General features: G+C 41.5%; 1 protein-coding gene across 7 annotated transcripts in view; it reads right to left on the minus strand.

Annotated features, from left to right (window-relative positions):
- The window catches only part of LOC120450307 (FH1/FH2 domain-containing protein 3), a 39,521-nt gene that overhangs the window by 7,451 nt on the left and 14,462 nt on the right, over positions 1–17,608 (minus strand). For 4 of the 7 annotated variants that reach the window (XR_005616261.2, XM_039633258.2, XM_039633255.2 and 1 more), the window contains exons 5-9: positions 3,294–3,403; positions 874–932; positions 622–806; positions 339–562; positions 56–277 (exon numbers count right to left, since the gene is read on the minus strand). Coding sequence is in view for 5 of the 7 variants with exons in the window: in XM_039633258.2 (XP_039489192.1) it covers positions 56–277; positions 339–562; positions 622–806; positions 874–932; positions 3,294–3,403 (800 nt within the window). In the remaining 2 variants the exon portion in view is untranslated. Of the gene's footprint in view, positions 1–55; positions 278–338; positions 563–621; positions 807–873; positions 933–3,293; positions 3,404–8,761; positions 9,089–17,608 lie in introns of all 7 variants that reach the window. The other 3 variants (XR_005616262.2, XM_039633259.1, XM_039633260.2) reach the window with 1 other exon arrangement.

Raw genomic sequence — 17,608 nt, forward strand, 5'->3', positions numbered from 1 at the left:
TAAATAATAAAATACTTATGTGATTCATACCAATACAGAGAAGTGGTTTACTCACTTCAGCACAGCCTCGTACAGTTGCAACTGATCGAGCAGATCCAAATCAGTGCCCGGCTTGGACATATAACGCTGGATCACAGTCTCCATGCCCTGCTGCTCTAGGAGATCGCTTTCGTCGTAGAAGCTGTCCTGATCATTCAGACCCGCCAGGGTTTTGTTTATCAGCGACGTGGCATAGATGACCAGTTCGGCATCAGCATTGTCATAGTCCTTAAGCAGTCTGAAAAAAGGTACACAGTTTATATTTGAATTATGCCACAAGTAGGCTCTGGCTGACTTACCTCATTATGTTTGACCACGGCAGTGTGCCCTGGGAAGCGTCCACCGCGTGAATGGCACTGACCAGCACATAGCAGTTGGACTCGGCGTACTCCACGAAGACCAGCAACAACTTGAGGGCGGTCTTCACCACGGATCGGTAATTGGAGGCAATCAGCGAGTAGAGCCACTGCATCGTCGGCTCATGCTTCATCACGCCGTTCATTCCATCCACATAGAGCATCACCTGCCGCCGCGTCCAATGACATAATTAGCCAATGGTTTTCCCAAATATTGTAGACTCACCTGGCCGAGGGCTCGCAGAATGTAATTCTGATAGTTTTGATCCGCACAATTGCCCACGCGCACCAAGCAATTGAGGCCGCCGAGGGCCACGAAGGCGTGCACCAGATCCTTATCCTCCTGGAACACCTGCTTCAGCGAGAAGAGAGCACGCCGCAGGTCACTGCCCTGTGCGGAGAGCAGTTTCTCTGCAAGATCAAAGTCACTTGGTTGGTTACACGGGGCGTATGGGCAATAAGCAATGGATTCACTTACCAATTATGGCATGCACGCGCACATTTAACTGCGTTCGCACCACCAGCGAGTTCTTGCGGCTGTGGATTGCAAATAGAAAGTACTACATTAGTTTGAACTCGCATTTTAATGAATAATTCTTAATGAACCCCATATATGTAATTGCGTTTTGATGCTGTATCATCATCTTTGCTCTGCACTCCTAAAACTTGTTCTGTCTTGAAACTTTCATAAAATGCAAGTTAATAAACGCCACACGATGAAGCACTTTTCATCATGTGAAGTGCCAAAACACAAAGATTACGGCGCACAATGGGGAGCTGGCCACTCCCGCCCGTGGGGAGTTAAAACCCGGTTCATTGACCAGTTAAGAACATTGATTACCCGCTGGTGCCCACCACGCCTCATCCCTTTCCCAGGTCCCAGGTGGTCATAATAAAAGTAATAACAAACGACGCAGATAATTGAAAATGGACTATGGGGCGGCAGGCAGTCGGACACCGACACCGACACTGGGCTCATATACCACTTCTCATATAGAATGCCATATAGACAAAGGTGAGTAGCTGAGTGTCTGAGCCGCTGCCGCTGCCGCTGTCCAAGTGGCCAAGTGTCCAAGACACACCTGTGTGTTTGTTGGTAACGCGTCTCTTCTCGTCCCTTTTTCTGCAGATTGACGGGCACCTTCCTCGGAATTTTGATGCGAATTGAAGCGCATGATTTGCATGCGAGCTCGCGCTGCCATGACTAATGCGATAAGCATGATTAGTGGCCATCGCACTGAGCCAAGTTACCATTCTAACCATTCCTTTGCCATGGCCAGAAGGAAAACACTTCGCTGCCTGTGGCGCCACACCACTCGTAAATAGAGTGGGGACGAGTTTGCGCCGCAAAGTGGCGGCAATTTGCGCAGACGCGGCGACATTTACGTTATAATTTCAAACACTGCAGATACGGCTTAGATGGCTGCTCCGCCCCACTGATGACTGATGATGATCATGGACGCGGATGCGGTGCAGCAGTGAAAGTCAGAAATAGACCAGAAATCCATCCATTCCCGAGCAATCGAGCAGTCGAGGGTGAAGCAACTCCAGAACATTGACTGTGAACCTGGCATGGTTATGGCCATCTTTGTTGCCAACTTCTTTTTTCAGGCTGATGCTCTTACTTTGACACTTGTGCCCCGTCGCGTACATCGTTTTTCTTTGTGCTCTCAAGTTTTGTGAGTTTCGTGGAGTTACTATAGCGCCTGCCTATGCCATGACATCACGTTCCCCAGACTGGCCGCGAAAAGTAAAGAAAAGCCAAGAAGTGGAAGAACTAGAATCGACTAAAAGATACCTCAAAAAGAGTACGAATAAAAGAACTATTATGGTTATACTTTACTAACGATTTTCTATCAACAGGAAATCTGAGAGATTTTCGTTGATTCCTTCATTGATTCATTATGCAACCCAAATTTTAGCCAGAGCTTCTTTTAGATCCTAATAACGACATTTGCTTAAGCGGTATTTTGATGTACTGGTGCACAAATGACATGCATGCCAGTTATGAGAAAAGAGCACAAAAAATGTAAATATAACCACTGCAGAGCTACGACAACGACGACTCAAAAGTGACGTGGCGAGCACATTTTTATTTTCATTTTAGTTTTTTGTCTCTGGGGCTTCTTTTTCTGCGGCTGTGCGCGGATTAAATGCAAATTAACTGCAGAGTGCGGCAAGGCAACAAGTTGCACGTAGCAATGTCGTGGCATGCAAATGTCTTCAAACAATCCACTGAGTGCCGGTCAGAGTGGCAGAGTGGCAGGCAACTAAGCAGGTAACCAGCCAGGTAGGCAGATAGCCAACTCGGTTTCCTGTGCCACAGATAGCGACAGTTTTTTATGGCCCGGCCAAATAACTTTATTAGCGAGAGCGGAGATGGCGATTCCGATCGCGATCGCTATGTCGGTCCAGGCGGTCCCACATGGCGTATGTGTAATATGTTGCCTTTCGGTGAAAGGCTGACAGCGCCACCCACGATCAGTTGCCCCAATAACCCAGAGGGGTTCGACTGGATCGGTTTTCCACTGGAGATCACAAGGAGCTCTAGGTCTTACTTGATCACATTTAATAATATCTAATATCTGCTTCTTAATGATTTGGTTTACCACTTTTAATCTGGAAATATATATTCTTTCTTCCTTTTCTTCCCTTATATTTTAGCAGCATCCCATTATTTCCTAAAATACAAAATGAGTTCAAGGCAACATACAGCACCACCCACAGTTGCAAAAGTGAAACGTTTGCTAGTGGGTGAAGTGCACCAGGTGTGCCCCTCACGTGGGCTGACAATTCTTTTCTGTCAAAGCTCATTAGCCATCGCTTTGAGCCAGCTGTTGGTTGGGGGGGTTATGCCCCATCCACCCAATATCGTTGCACCAATAGCAGCACACTCACCTGACGTTGACTCCCTCGATTTCCTCGGTCTGCTCGGCCAGCGATGACTCCAGATCCAAGTAGGCTCCGTAGTCGCCATCCTTGTACACCTGAATGGCTGCATCGTCGATCTGCAAGGGGAATGGAACAGAAAGGAGAAGCTTAGTTTCGCTGGCAATTATAATTAAAGTCTGGCTAAAAGTAAATGGCAACGCCGATCTTGCCACTACCGCACTACGCAGTAAAAGTTGTTTATGGTCTCGGCTCAAGCCAAAGAGAAAGAAGCTGATGGAGCTGGTGATGGCGATGTGGTTTGAGTTTTGAGTTGAGTTTGACTTTGGGCAAGAGTTGTGGTCGGAGAGGTTGATGTGCTGCAGCAGCGTAGAACGTTTTGAGACACGCAGAGAAATTTAACTGCACTTAAACACAATTGCTTGACACCTCTAAACATAATCTAGAGCTCTCTACATAAAAAGTTTTGTCTTGTGAACAGAATAGACAATTTAAATTGAAGCATAAATAAATATTCAAACTTGACAGTCCTTTTTATTGAAACTAGCACTGATATTAAAGCTTGGCAATCACTCTTATCATGTTTAAGGTCTTGCTTATTTATATTTCTCTCAGTGTGCAATGACGGACGCTACATTGCAAGTCCGCAGACGATTTCGTTTAGGCGCACATTGAGGACGCCAGTTGATTGGTGGCCAAGACCAAGATGACGCGTCGTCGCCGGCTGGTCACCTACTTTTCTCTGCTTTCGGTTTTCAGACATCAGACATTGGACTTGGGATTTCAGTTTTCAGTTTTCAGTTTTCCGTTTTCCAGCCGCTGATTGATCAAGCTCCTGCTGCGTGCGCACAAATGCTCTGATTGACGGCGGTCGCAGATGTTGTTTTATTGGCGCATTGAAAGTAATTATTTCTGCATTTACAGAACAATTACCGGACAACATGGAATTATCTGTGTCGACGTCGCTTGCTTAATGTGTGAAAAAATAAGCAAAACGACGGGAAAAGAAAGACAAAAAATACTGCCTGTCATCCGGGTGGAAGATTACACATACGCCCCTTTAAACACGCCTTTGTCTAAGCAAAAAAACCCAAGTTTGGTTTAGGGTTTGGTAAGTTTCTTTTGTTTGGCTTCTTGTCAGGACACACCCTCAACTGATAGAAACCCTTCGCATGTCCTGCGGGATTTCCTCGAACAAAGAACATTGGCAACATTAAAGTATTGACCGCGTATTGGTCAGTGACTTTTCCTAGAACTATTAAATAACTTTTCTATAAACACTTCAACGGCATCAGCTTAATGATTAATTCAAGATTGCATTTCATTGAGTAAACACGCGCCATGACGACAGAACCAATTCAAGATTTTCTAGGTAAATGACTCGCCGACTCTGTTCACTTGATATACAAAATATTTCTTAAAGTGCCAGGCTGTCTAGAGAGTCACGATTTCTTATCAAAATGAGAGCTCTCGACTTGCCGAGCGAATTTCGCCTTCGGTCAAACTTCCGCATGTTGATTCAGCATTTAGGCAGGGAAAAACTTTCTAGACCAAGTTGGGCCGTCATTGTTTGCCCAAGCTGGAAATTCACAACCAAATTATGTGTCAAATGCGTGCTTAGTCGCCATTTATAAACGCCACTTTATGTAAGCCAACGGGCAATTAAAATCAAAGCAAACATTGGCAAAAAACTAAATCTATTCCGACTCGCTTTTATGATTTATTTATATTTCGCCTCGTCTTTTACACACACATTCATTCATTCATTCACAACTCTATGCAAATTTTATATCGGTGGCTTTTTTGATTATTTTCTTTGACCGAAGCATGACAAGATTTTTAATCAAAGTGATTTTTGGCGCACACATAAATGTGGCTATTGACACAGTTAAGTCGGCGAGCATCAAATTCGACGAGGAGAAAATGTAAAATAGCTAAACAAAATCCAGCATAAACCGCATATGGTTTGAAAAAGATATAAATATTTTCAAACTATTGGCACGCGGTTAAATGTTGTTGAAAAAGTTATTGATGGATATGACAAATTCCAAATTAATTTTCATTAGTTTTTCACATTTTTTACACCCATAAGGGGAGTTAAATTAAAGTGGAATTTTAATTGGAATCGGTGGTATACACATGAGCAACGTATATATAATAATGAAGGCAATTTATAATCAGTAATCACGGCATGATATATTTTTGATTATCTATATGTGCCAAAGGTAATCAAAATAACTATTTAAAAACCTGATGGTCGAGTAATACGTATGATATTATCAGGGGTTCCTAACAATCTAAAAATAATAACACAAAGATCCATAAATGCCTGACCTTGTTTCTGTGTGCTGATTCAGGTGACTAACACTTTTGCTTTCACATCAATCAAAGTTGATTGACCGCAAAATCTGATGGACGGCTCTGCTAATTGAACTTAACCAACTTCAAAGTGAAGTGGACGTCTTGTGCGAATTATTTTTGCAAATAGCCAGAGATGCGTAAGTGTCAACGTGGCTCAAATATTTGGCCGACGTGAGTAAGCCATAAAATGGATAATGGAAATTTTCCTGGCTCATTCAAGCGGATAAGCTGACCTAAACTAATTTGATTGACTTTGGATATTGTCCGGTCGCGTGAATGACACATGTAAATGACGCAATGCCCCCAATACAACGATTAATATAATTAATTAAATTAGTTTTTTTTGTAACAATTACTGGCTGAACCGCAAAAACATTTTAAATTGATTGCTTGGTGGCTTTTCACTTCGGTCAGATTTTTTAATACTTTTATCGATCTTTGTTTGGCTTCAATTAATTGGTAGAACTCCCGATATGCCTATCTAATTCCACGGGAATAGAATATATGTACTTTTTTGTACTGAGCTGGCCAAAGCAAAAGTAAAGCTCAACAATAATTGGCAAAAGGAATAACATTCAAATTGAAATCAAAACAAAGTGAAATAAGCTTATTCTTGTTAAGAATGACCGAGTGATTTATACCCTAAGCTGCAGTAATTTATTTCGAAATAATTGGTAATAAACATTAAGTGTGTTCAAACCATTTGTTCAAAATGAATCATCTAATAAAACTTTATTTAATATGCAGAATCAAAACCAAATTAAATGTAAAATTTATTTTGGGTGACTTAACAATGAAAATACCCTGAACAGCACTATAAACTTATTGAGTCTCGCTTTTATTGGCCGGCAATGATTATTTATATTTTGAGCACTGTTGGCTTTCAATCAGTTTGCTGGCCTGATGTCTGATGTCATCGAAAACACCGACGACGGCACTGGTTAGAGATTAGTGATCGGTGCGGCGAAAATTTATGAATCTATTGTAATGCGCTAAATTTAACAAGTTGCATGGGAGCAGCGAGCAGCGAGCGAGCAAAGTTCTGTTCGCTGACTAATTGGACAAATGGCATTTACAGCTGCCACTGGTCCTCCTCCGGCTTTCCAGATCAGCAACTGCCTGCCACATAAATCTGGTACCGACGACAACATCCTGGAATGGGGAGCAGCAGCCAGCAGAACTTCCTTTTGCGATTTGCTCATTAGAATTTATTGCCGCCGCTTGTCAAGATTTACGTATCCTTGCGGTTCCACCGATTTCCAACTACCACAACTCCTTCTCCACATACAACTTGCAACATCCAACTGGATGACAGATGACAGGCAGGGAATGGGGCTGTTCGAAGCTCCTTAGTGGCCTTTTTTGCAAATTAGTCAAAGTCAGGCCCAAACAATGGCAGGCTTAGATAATTGCTGGCTAGCTCACTAGCCGACTAGCTAGCTGACTAGCCCGGCTTTCACAATGCACTCCAAGAAGGAGAAGTTGCAGTTCTTCGCTCCGACTTCCTATTAGTTGCCACAGATTGCGCGATAGCAATAAGTTAGCCCAGCCTTGGGCCAACTCCTCTTCCCCCAGTGGATGGATCCAGATGTGGAGCCAGATCCAAACCAAACCAAAACCAAAACCAAACCCAGCCAAGCCCTCGTCGGATCCAGAGCCTCCGGTTGCGAGGTGCATCTGCCATTGTCTTTTGGCTGGAATCTCCTGGAGGAGCGGGTTCATTGCCTCGCAATGCATCATTTGTTCAAATCGCTTGCCACACAATAAAATATTGCAATAGGGCCATAGAAAAGAACATGCTAAACTCTTTATTTTTGTTTCCTGGAAACTTTTCCCTTCATTATTGACCAATTACCACTTTTGCAGATTCTCGACCAAACTTTACGTCTATATGTTTTAGTTGTGGCTTTTCCAATTCAACGCTCACTCAGCTGGCCGCAAATAAAACTTATTCCGTCTCAATTGACTTATTTCCTTCCCTTTACCAAACCAAAACCCATTCGACCAATGTTCAGTTTTTTGTGGGATTGTGGCCAAAGTTTAATCTTTCAGCTTTCATGCGAAATTTTCTCAAATAAATCAATTGTGGATTCTGTTTACTTTTTCTGTGTTTTCGCTCCAGGGCAATAATGGCTCATTCTAGTCGGTGTTGAACGAGTTATGATTCTTTCATTCGCTTATTTTATAGAAAATGTGGAAGCGATGTAGAGCGCTAAATGCGTCTAAACACGCTATGCAAATATTTGAGTTTATCTGCAAAAAACAGACCGAAAGTATGCGAATTTTAAATTTAGCTTTTTGCCTTCATTTGGCTTGCCACTAAAAAATAATAAATACACGCTTAGAGCGAAATTTGGCATCAAAAACTTATATTTATAAAGATTTGTGGTTCATTTTCAAATTAAAATACAAATACCAATTTATTTGGTTTTTATTTTCGCAAAATTTAATACATTATTCACTGCTGCTACATATATTATTTTATTAATTCTTTTTATTAAATACGAATTAGAAGTCTGTATACTTTTCTCGGCAACTGTTTAACTAATCAGCAGTTGTATCGCTAGTTTGACGATTGGCGAAAACTTGTCGTCATGGCATAAAAATACATTTTAATTTAGCAAAACCTTCGAAAACTATAATGAATAAAAAGAATACTTAATTTGAAATCTTGATCGCGATAATGCTGCTATCCACCCATTAATGTATATAAATGTATCTCGTAAATGCGCAGTAAAAGAGTTAATGCCTTTTCATATTTGTATGCGTGTTGCTTGGCTAATTTTGCGCAACGGCAGATTTTTTCGGCCGAAAGATTTAGCCAGTGATAAGCTGGCCAGAGATAAGCTAAGCCAGTTAAGACCCAAAAAGAAAGAGGGAACACACTGTTGTGCTCCGTTTTTTGGCCAGTTTAAGTAGAAACAGGGTGAAACAGAGCAAATATAGGGAAGCTTCTATATAAGGCACAGAATGAGTTTAATATTATCCATTGATACTAGCATTAAACAAGCTATAAATAAAACATATCAGGTAAGTAACTAATAGTAATAAGTAATAAGATTCTTTTGCAATATCAAACATGTTATTTCTTTCAGTGTAAAAAGAGAATATCTTACGCTTTGGGGCGCATTGAGCAGCCGCAGGATGGTGCCCAGCTGGTTGGCCAGCGGCATGGTGGTGGCGAAGGCGTAGGTGGGCGCCCGCACCGGGATGGGGAAGGCGGTGCAGGCGGAGAGCGGATCGCTGTCCACCAGATACTGGACACGGAATGTGATCAGTTCGTCCGGCTCCATTTTCACAATCATTTTCGACGCGGCTTTCAATCACTTTTGCACATTTGTCTTACTTAATTCGTGGTCTATTTATTTTTCGCGATTTTCTCTATATATCTCTCGCTCTAGGATTTATTTACATTTTCACTCGAACACTTGAGCACTTGAACACTGAAATGGATTTTTGGCATGAGATTTTATTTGCTTACAGCCCGCTTGCAATTTGCCTTAATTTCGATTTTGATGGCTCTTTGGGCCAAGCAAAAGCTAAGCCAAAAGCAAAAGCCAAGCCCCACATGGCGGAGGCGAATCGAAAATAATAAAAATTGTTGCATAATTGTACACACGCATGTTGCGCAATTTTATGCTAAATATTGCAAATTGTTGGCACGCCACGCCCACTCCGCCCCTCCTTCCTCTTTCCTCTCACCATGGCGATAGCTATAGCATAATTGCTATGCCGAACCGGATCGCTCGCTTTTCTCTTCATTTGTGTAAATATTTGTCTTTGGATTTCTGGTTGGACGGACGACAGAAAACAAGCCTTGGCTCAGCTCATAACGTCATGATGATGGCTGTTGGCTCGGACTGTTGTGTAACTTTCAATTCAATGTCAGTTCAGTATGTAAGAAACAACAAACAGACGCCCAAAATCATCAGCATGCAGGGCGCACTGCCTCAAATCGAAACCAAATCAGGCCTCAAATACTCAAATACCAAGAGGGCGACTTCTTTGGAGCCCGCTATGTCTATTTCCCCGAGGTACCGCTAAATGTCAGACGTTTATGCAAATATGCAGGCGAGTTGGAGCTGCAGAGTGGCGTTTTTGTGGTTTATGTTTATGGCCGAGGAGGGTTTGTTAACGAGGTTCTTGAGTGTCAGTCGGTAGCCAAAGTCTGTGGTTCTCCCCACTCGCATAAGTGCTCATAACGTGACTCTAATGTACTCCGTTTGGCCCGGCGGTGTTGCTCTTGAAATCGGACTTGGACTTGGACTTGGACTTGGACTTGGGACTTAAACTTGGACTTGAAGACTCGGCTCAAACACTTGTCGCACACCGGCATTGAACTCGCCGGAGGTCCGAAGACGGTTGGGAAATGGGTTGAAAGAAGATGAGATGGTCGCGGTTTAGAAAGTACTTTAATGAGTGCGCGGCAGAGAAAAACAATTAAGCAACAATTAGTCGAATCAGTTTTCATAGTCTACTACATTTTTCCAACTCATTAGATAAACCATTCTATTTAACAACAAAGTTATTACTTGAAAAGCGTTTTCATATAATCCCATAATCTGCGGACATTACTCAATTCTATTTTCGTCTATTAGCTTTCTTTTGCCTGCTGGCCAATTAATAAATTCCACTCAAACCATTTTTCACTTAACAGATTCTCGGTTGCTACCATTTGGCAATAAGTTAGGTTCGCAATTTGCACTATACAACATGTAATTATTTTGTATTTTAGCCACTAACTCAACACACATTTTTCACAGATGCCAAAAGTGGCGGCTTTTAAAAAGCCACAAAAAGCGCGCTTAATTGCAATAATTCATTGCGAAGCAACGGCGAATGGCAATACGAAATGAATTGGGTAAAACAAAACAACAAAAATACAAAAATACAGAGCCATAAAAAGGCTAATAAAAGCGGTTAACAAAGGGAAGACAAAAGCCAAGAATATTGTGTAAACGTAAACAGCTGTTCCAAAGACTCGCAACTCGAGTGCTCGGCTCGATTCTATGGAATGTGAAATGAAATAAGTCGAGTCATTAAGCGTTGAACCGAGGTGTTTTCAGGCTGGCTTTAGGGCCGGGCCAAGGGTTCGAAAAGGAAGTTAACAACAAAGAGTTAAGGTTTAATTGAAAGACTGGGGATACTGAATTGAAGACGGACCTGGCCAGGCTTCCTTTTCGCAGCAGGCAGGTGTGCCAAAATACAGGAAAGAACCGGCAAAAAAAAAAAAAACAAAGTAACGAAGTTACCAAACTACCAACAATCAGCAAACCGGCAACAACTTGTTCTCAGCATGCGAAAGTCAAGTGGGCAGGCTGTCTTTTGGTATTTAAGTCTTTTGGTTTCGGTTTCTGAAACTGAAAATGAAAATCGAGTCGAGTCGAGTTGGGGCCGCAAAAAGAAAAGATTTACTTTCACGCATACGAAACGTATTCCTGCTGGCCAAAAAAGGGTTTCGGCCAAGTCAGAAAGTTAAGCGACCATCAGCGTAAAGCGTTTATGTATATGCAACATTGTGTGTCTATGGCTTCCTCATTGTCGGCGACGTGCAGAAATTTAATGAAATTAAATAAATATTATGGAAAAACTAAAAGACACTGTAAATGCTGGCTTGTTGGCCAGCAAGCAGCGGCATATTTAGTTACAAATTACGACAATGGCGCCGGACGGCCAGGCCAATGTTGGCCACATTAAAGTGTAAATAATTTATGCAAATGCTGCAGTCAGTCGGGCAATTTGGCAGCGGTGGCACCCCCAACAACCACAGTCAGCTACAGTAACAACTGGCAGGTAATGAAACCCGCCCGCTGGCTCAAGGAAACTCTTTTTTTCTTTTAGCTGACGCTGCTGGTCTCCTCTTTTTGGGTTTTTTTCGTTATTTTTTTCTTTTTCTTGGCTCAACTCGCCTTGACTTGCTTAAATGAACTTTCACTTTTTAGTGCCTTGTGGTCTTTTACTCGCTGCACCCCCCTTTGTGCCTCCCCCAATGTGCAATCACCATGTTGCAATCGCTCGAGGAGCCGCCGCTTCTTCAGTTTTTATGCCATCAATTATGCAAATTTTCCTTACCACGATGGCTAATAACTTAACAATTTCCCAAAGACGCTTAATTGACAGCTACTGTGCAGTAGTCTTACCCACGGCACTTCCCCCGATTCGCTAAATATGGCCAGATGATGATCACGATGATCCCATCGAGAGCATTGACATTGATATAGTTCAGGTTTTGTAGGAAGTTCATTAAATTGATTGTTAAATATATATCCATTTCGCAATGATCTCAGCAGGAAGTCATGTATTTTCCATTAGCATAATCAATTTAGAATTAAGTGATGTAGGGAGTCCCAATTTCTTATCTTGAATAAGTCAACTTAATATTACAAGAGTTGTTTAATTAAACTTGTAAATGTTAAATATACAATCATGAACCTTCTCCCACCATCTGCAAAATACAAATATTTGCACGTGACACTTGATCGATTTCAAGTTCACTCGAAGTCAAGCAATTTAATTTAGTGAGCATGTAACTTTTAGCTGTTCAAACTTATCTAGTGGCAAACTACGAAGTGAACAATCCAAACCACTGTACGTATCAGTTAAGCATTTGCGATACTTATCGCTTACTTAATAAAGACATAAACCCAGATAGGTTCAATGGGTCCGCAGAATGCGCAAAAAAAGAGGAAACCAGCTGAAAAAGCTTCCCACTTTGGCTGTGGCTACGGCTCGCTGAACAGCAAATATTTGGCCATACAAATTCAAGAAAATACAGGAGTACACATATGTATTTACGAGTATATATGATCATGCGAGCATGGGATTGTGGAAACAGTTCCACATTCCAAGACGATTTGTCACGCTAGGAACTCAATGCTGGGGAAAACGAATCCAAATGCGTTTTCCAAGACACACGAGTAAACAAATAATTTGAGCGTGGCTTCTCAGACGGGGGAATCGGTGGGGGTTCTCTCCGGCGATCATCAGAAAAGTTGTTTGACCCCTTGACTGAATGACTGACTGACTGACTGACTGACAGGCGGATCGGCGGACCGGCTAACAGACTGCAGCACATAAAATTGTTAAGCGACTGCATTTAAAAATAATTTCAGCTGCCAATAAAAAAGACACGGCCAACCACGATGATTGGCCCGGTTGCAGGGACTGAAACTGGGATTGGGCTTAAATGTGGAACTCTAGAGCCAAGCTCAACACTAGTCAACAAGAAACACTTTGTTATCACGGCAGAAGAAAAAGTTGTAGATATTAAATATTTTAATCTTGAAACTGTACTATGACGTATTAAACTATGTATTACACTTCATCATTAAATATTCTTCATTCATTTAAAGTACAAAATATAATTCAAGCCAGAAGAGTAAAAAAAACCTTAAGCAGCTAGTGTTGCAATTACTTGTTGGCAAGTGTAATGGGCCGCCAAACAAGATTAAGCCGCACAGAGACAGAAAATTGTGTCACGTTTGTGTTTGAAACGGTTAAATGTTTGAGGAAAACACTGGAGCACATTAGGAGGGACGAACAGAGAAGAAACCCAAGATCGGGTTATACCCAGTCCAAAACCCAAGCCCCAAGCCCCAAGTCAATGGATCGGTGGAAGACACACGTGCATACCTAGGCATAATGTGCGTGTGCGCTTGATTTATTGAATTCTTGGCTTGGACAGTGGCCAGAACTTTGGCTTATTTCGTATGCAGCGGATGCCCGGTCGAAGCCAAAGTCCAGGAATGCCAACTCATTATGGAAGGTGGTTCTTCACAGTTAATTATAACAATGCCAGCAAATCGCCTTTGGCCGCTTGTAATTGTCATAAGCCCCCAGGAGAACGGAAATGGAGAGGCGACACTACTAAGACCAGGAAATCGCCGATGGCGTGTTCATCTGGAAAATTCCCAGCTTACGGATAGCATATGGAGCGGTGCGATTCGTAAGTGTCAATATGTTAATTGCCAGCGGCAAAGAGGTGGGAAAAGCTGGGGGAATCTGCGGATTGGGGTCACGTCAGAAGTGGTCTACTCTCGCGGCTCGAGTGTGCGTGGAAAATGCAACGGAACGGTAGCCACTCGAGCAGAAGAAAGTGATTTAAAGAAAATAAATAGAAGCAATTTAAATTATGCATGTATATTACACAAAGGAAATAAGATGAAAGTGTCAGAAGAAGATGCATCGAACGAGGTCAAACAAAATTATAGGGTTGGAAGTTACAGAATCATTTATAAAAACATTCTCGCCGCTCTGGAAATAGTGAAACTAACTTATCGGAATATTCAAAGCAAAGTAAATCAATTCTTCGGATGAAAGCAAGACATTTAACACTTGTCTATGATATATATCTCTCACATTAGACCTTACCTTCGAGGGGGATCAGTGAAAAACATCATAGAAATTAGCATTGAGCCTAATACAAAGGTAAACTACAGATAACTGCCGAAGATAAAGGCCCCATTCCAACGAACGTAATGTGAGTTGTTTTATAATTTATGTGCCTCATTTGGTCAGATAAATGTTATGTGTTACGTGGGAAAGTCACTTTGAAATCTCTCTTACCCTAAATTACGCACTATCAAAGGCATCTTTTGAACTACCTGAAAGGAATGCATCTCACACGTGAGTTTTCCCTGCAATCTGACATAAGAAATGACAGAATCTTCGTGTTGAACATTTTGTCATTTTGATAGATCACCCGGCACATTCCCCTCAAACGGCTCCCTTTACACTCGGATGTGTCATATGGCGATGTTGTGGCCCGGTTCACAGGTCCAATTCCATCTTGCGGTTATTTTTGAAATGCAGGCGACATGAATTCTTACAAAATATCTGCTGACCGAAATACACACACAATACCCTCTAGATAAATTTAAACTGATAGATCGTACATATACATTTTATGTGGATTTTCATTTGCTCTGCTAATTTGCTGGTCTGTGTGAGTGCGTGACTAATATTTTGAGTGCAGCGAAACAACTTGGCCACGATTTTGTTGGTTATGCAATGCAAATGACAACAAACGGCAACAACAATCATAATAACAATAAAGTTAAAATACTTTTGGCCAAAATGGAGAGAGGCCAAGAGAAGGCAGACAGTGTAAATGTCCCAGTTTTAGAGTCTTCTGCTCTCAGCTGCGACAATTTTCTGGCTGAATTCAGGTCAAACACTTAAAACATTTCGATATTTATATGTTATTTTTATGTGGCGCATTTTCGGAATTTTCCGATTTAAGACAAGCCAAGACTGATGCATTGGATTTTGGTCAAGAATTTGGGTTGGATTTCGTAAGACGGTCCAATAAATTTATCCGCATCAGATAGTGTTCGTGGAATTTGAAACCCCCCAAGCTCTGAACTTGCAAAGATCCAAAGATCTATGACAAAAGCAAAAGCCCCACTGAACCGTTAATCATACGCCCCGTGCGACGGATGTTTGCCCTCATGTTCTGCTCAGCTGATGATGAATGGAAAGTAAATAAAAGTTAAAGCTGAAGCAGAATCTGATGCTGTGTGCTCAACGTGTTTAGTCATGGCTTATGCCCAATTTTCTTTATGAGCACTTTTCACTCAACAGCCCATCCCATTTGAATAACAATATTAAAGCGACAGCTTCGTCTTTTATTTGATTTTTATAATTTCTCGGCCTAATGAGCGACGCCAAGCCGAGTCTCAGCCATCCCATCATTTTATAGTCTAATAAACAATGCGCTTTATCTGCGCCTCATCTTCTTCTTCGTCTTCGTACGTGTTTTCACTTTAGCCATGATAAATTGCTTACACACAAATTTTTGTATTTGAACATACTCTTTTTTTTTTGGGTTTTTTTCTTCACTTGCCGATTGCATCTGCCAAGACAGGTATACAAAAATAAGTCTTGCATTTTCCAGCATAAATCACATTGACGACTCACGACGCAAGCGTATATGCATATACATTTATCGAAAAAGAAGGAGTGAAAATCAACAAAACCCCGTATTAATTTTATGCAGATTTTATGCAACCATCCCGTTTAAATGTTGCACACGCTTGATAAATTGACGATGGTTTTTGGCTATCTTCGGTTTCGGGGGAGTGCCCCAAAACTTAGTTTGAGTGTTAAATTATGGGGTTTGTGGCGACGGGGCAAGGTCAAGTTGAGGTTGATTGATTCGAAATGCAATTTCAAATGGCCAGAAATGTGTAATGTAGAAAGGTATAAAGAGCCGAGATCCGAGATCCGCCTCCTTTAACTTACAACACAATCAAAATCAAGGTCGTTATATTTCTCAATAATCCGATCGCGATGCTGTAATAAGTTTTTTATTTATACGCATTCTGCGAGGCACAAAACCGCAAATTGTTTCGCCAACCAACCTCAAGTCAAGCCAAAGCAAATCAATTCAAGGCAAAGCGATCCCTTACAAAAGATCTCTGATCCACAGGCAGAAAATCGGATTTTACATGAGCCCAGCTTGTTTCACCAAATTGCCGCTGCCATAGACATTTCCTTTGCCATAAACATTTTTATGACGGACAATCAAACCACTTTGCATTTTATGAACCCTTGTGGTGCCACACGGGTGCACCAACCGCGACCAGACATTGGATTTTATGGCCACCATTCAAAGTCATTGAGAAGAGCTTTGAACTTGTGATAAAAATCACTGAAAATTTGTTCAGCTACTCTGATAAGCCCGCCCAAAGGCAAGTTATCACTTCATTAGAGTTAGGCAGTTGGTACGGGGGCGAAAAGTAGTTGAGTTGGGTCTTGAAAATAAAATTAAGATTTTGGTGTTTGATTTAGAGTGAAATGTTTGTTTAGTGCAGTTGGAATAGACAGCTCAATTAACGAAAATGTGCAGGTTTAGATTGCTTTCCATTAATATTTACATTAATATCACACCACTATATTAATACCACTTCTGCTTATCAACAATTTTCTGTATAACTATGGAATTTGTATTCTTAGGCAAAAAATCAATAAATATATATTCTGCAGCCCTTGAGCCAGAAACAAACTGTCAGCCAAGTTTGACTGCAAATATTTTGTAGTGCAACATGTCAATGTTAGAGAACTGAAGCTTCAGAACTTATATTTCTCAAATCTATGTCAATGAAAGTGAGAAGAAAAACCGAGGCAGGGTGGCAAATAAATCAATAAAGTTTAGTGCCTCGGACCTTCGTGCTAATGGGTTATTTATTTTGCAGCCTGATGTGCATGTAACTGCGGAGGCCCGTGTGTTTAGCGAGTGCTTTTGGTGGCGTGTACTAAGCAAATGACCTCAATAGCATTCAACATTCAGCATTTAGCAAGAGCCAAAGAAACCGACAGGCAGCCAACACTTTTTACCATTTTTAAACATTTTTCGGGGTGCGGTTGCAGCGCCAACACTTTCGTTGTTTGGCTTTAACGCTTTATCGGCCCAGGCAACTACACACATCCATCACAAACATATTCGTATGTACAATGGAGGGGAAAAATGCAAAAAAACAAAGGGTATTACTCACTAATGCGCATTGTCTGCAAACTTGATTGTTAGTTAATGAACTGAAAGACATTTTTACCATGCTCAGATAACAGATGGAGCTTTAAAGCCAAGAGTAAGCATTTCCCACGCAATTAAGCACTGGATGTCGGCCAAGCCGATTACAGATCATCTAGTATACGCAGTTGATCATTCGACTTAATTTGGCATTAAGTTGAGAATTATAATTAACTGTCAGCGGTTAAGGCGAATTAGATGCCCCCTCCCCGAAACCGAAACTGAAGAGAAAAACACACCTGAGCTCACCTTGACTTTGCATAGCCAGCCAACGACTTCAACTCGGTAGCCAGATAAGCGCTAAAAGATAACGCATAAACTAAGCGAAAATGTTGGAAAAAATAAGCCCAAGAAATGGCAGCAAGGCAGGCGGCAGACAGGCAGTGAGATATATAGGAATGATGCCGGACTTTTCCTCCTGCTTAAGACGCTG

The sequence above is a fragment of the Drosophila santomea genome, chromosome 3L (genome assembly GCF_016746245.2).
Source record: "Drosophila santomea strain STO CAGO 1482 chromosome 3L, Prin_Dsan_1.1, whole genome shotgun sequence".
NCBI lineage: Eukaryota > Metazoa > Arthropoda > Insecta > Diptera > Drosophilidae > Drosophila > Drosophila santomea.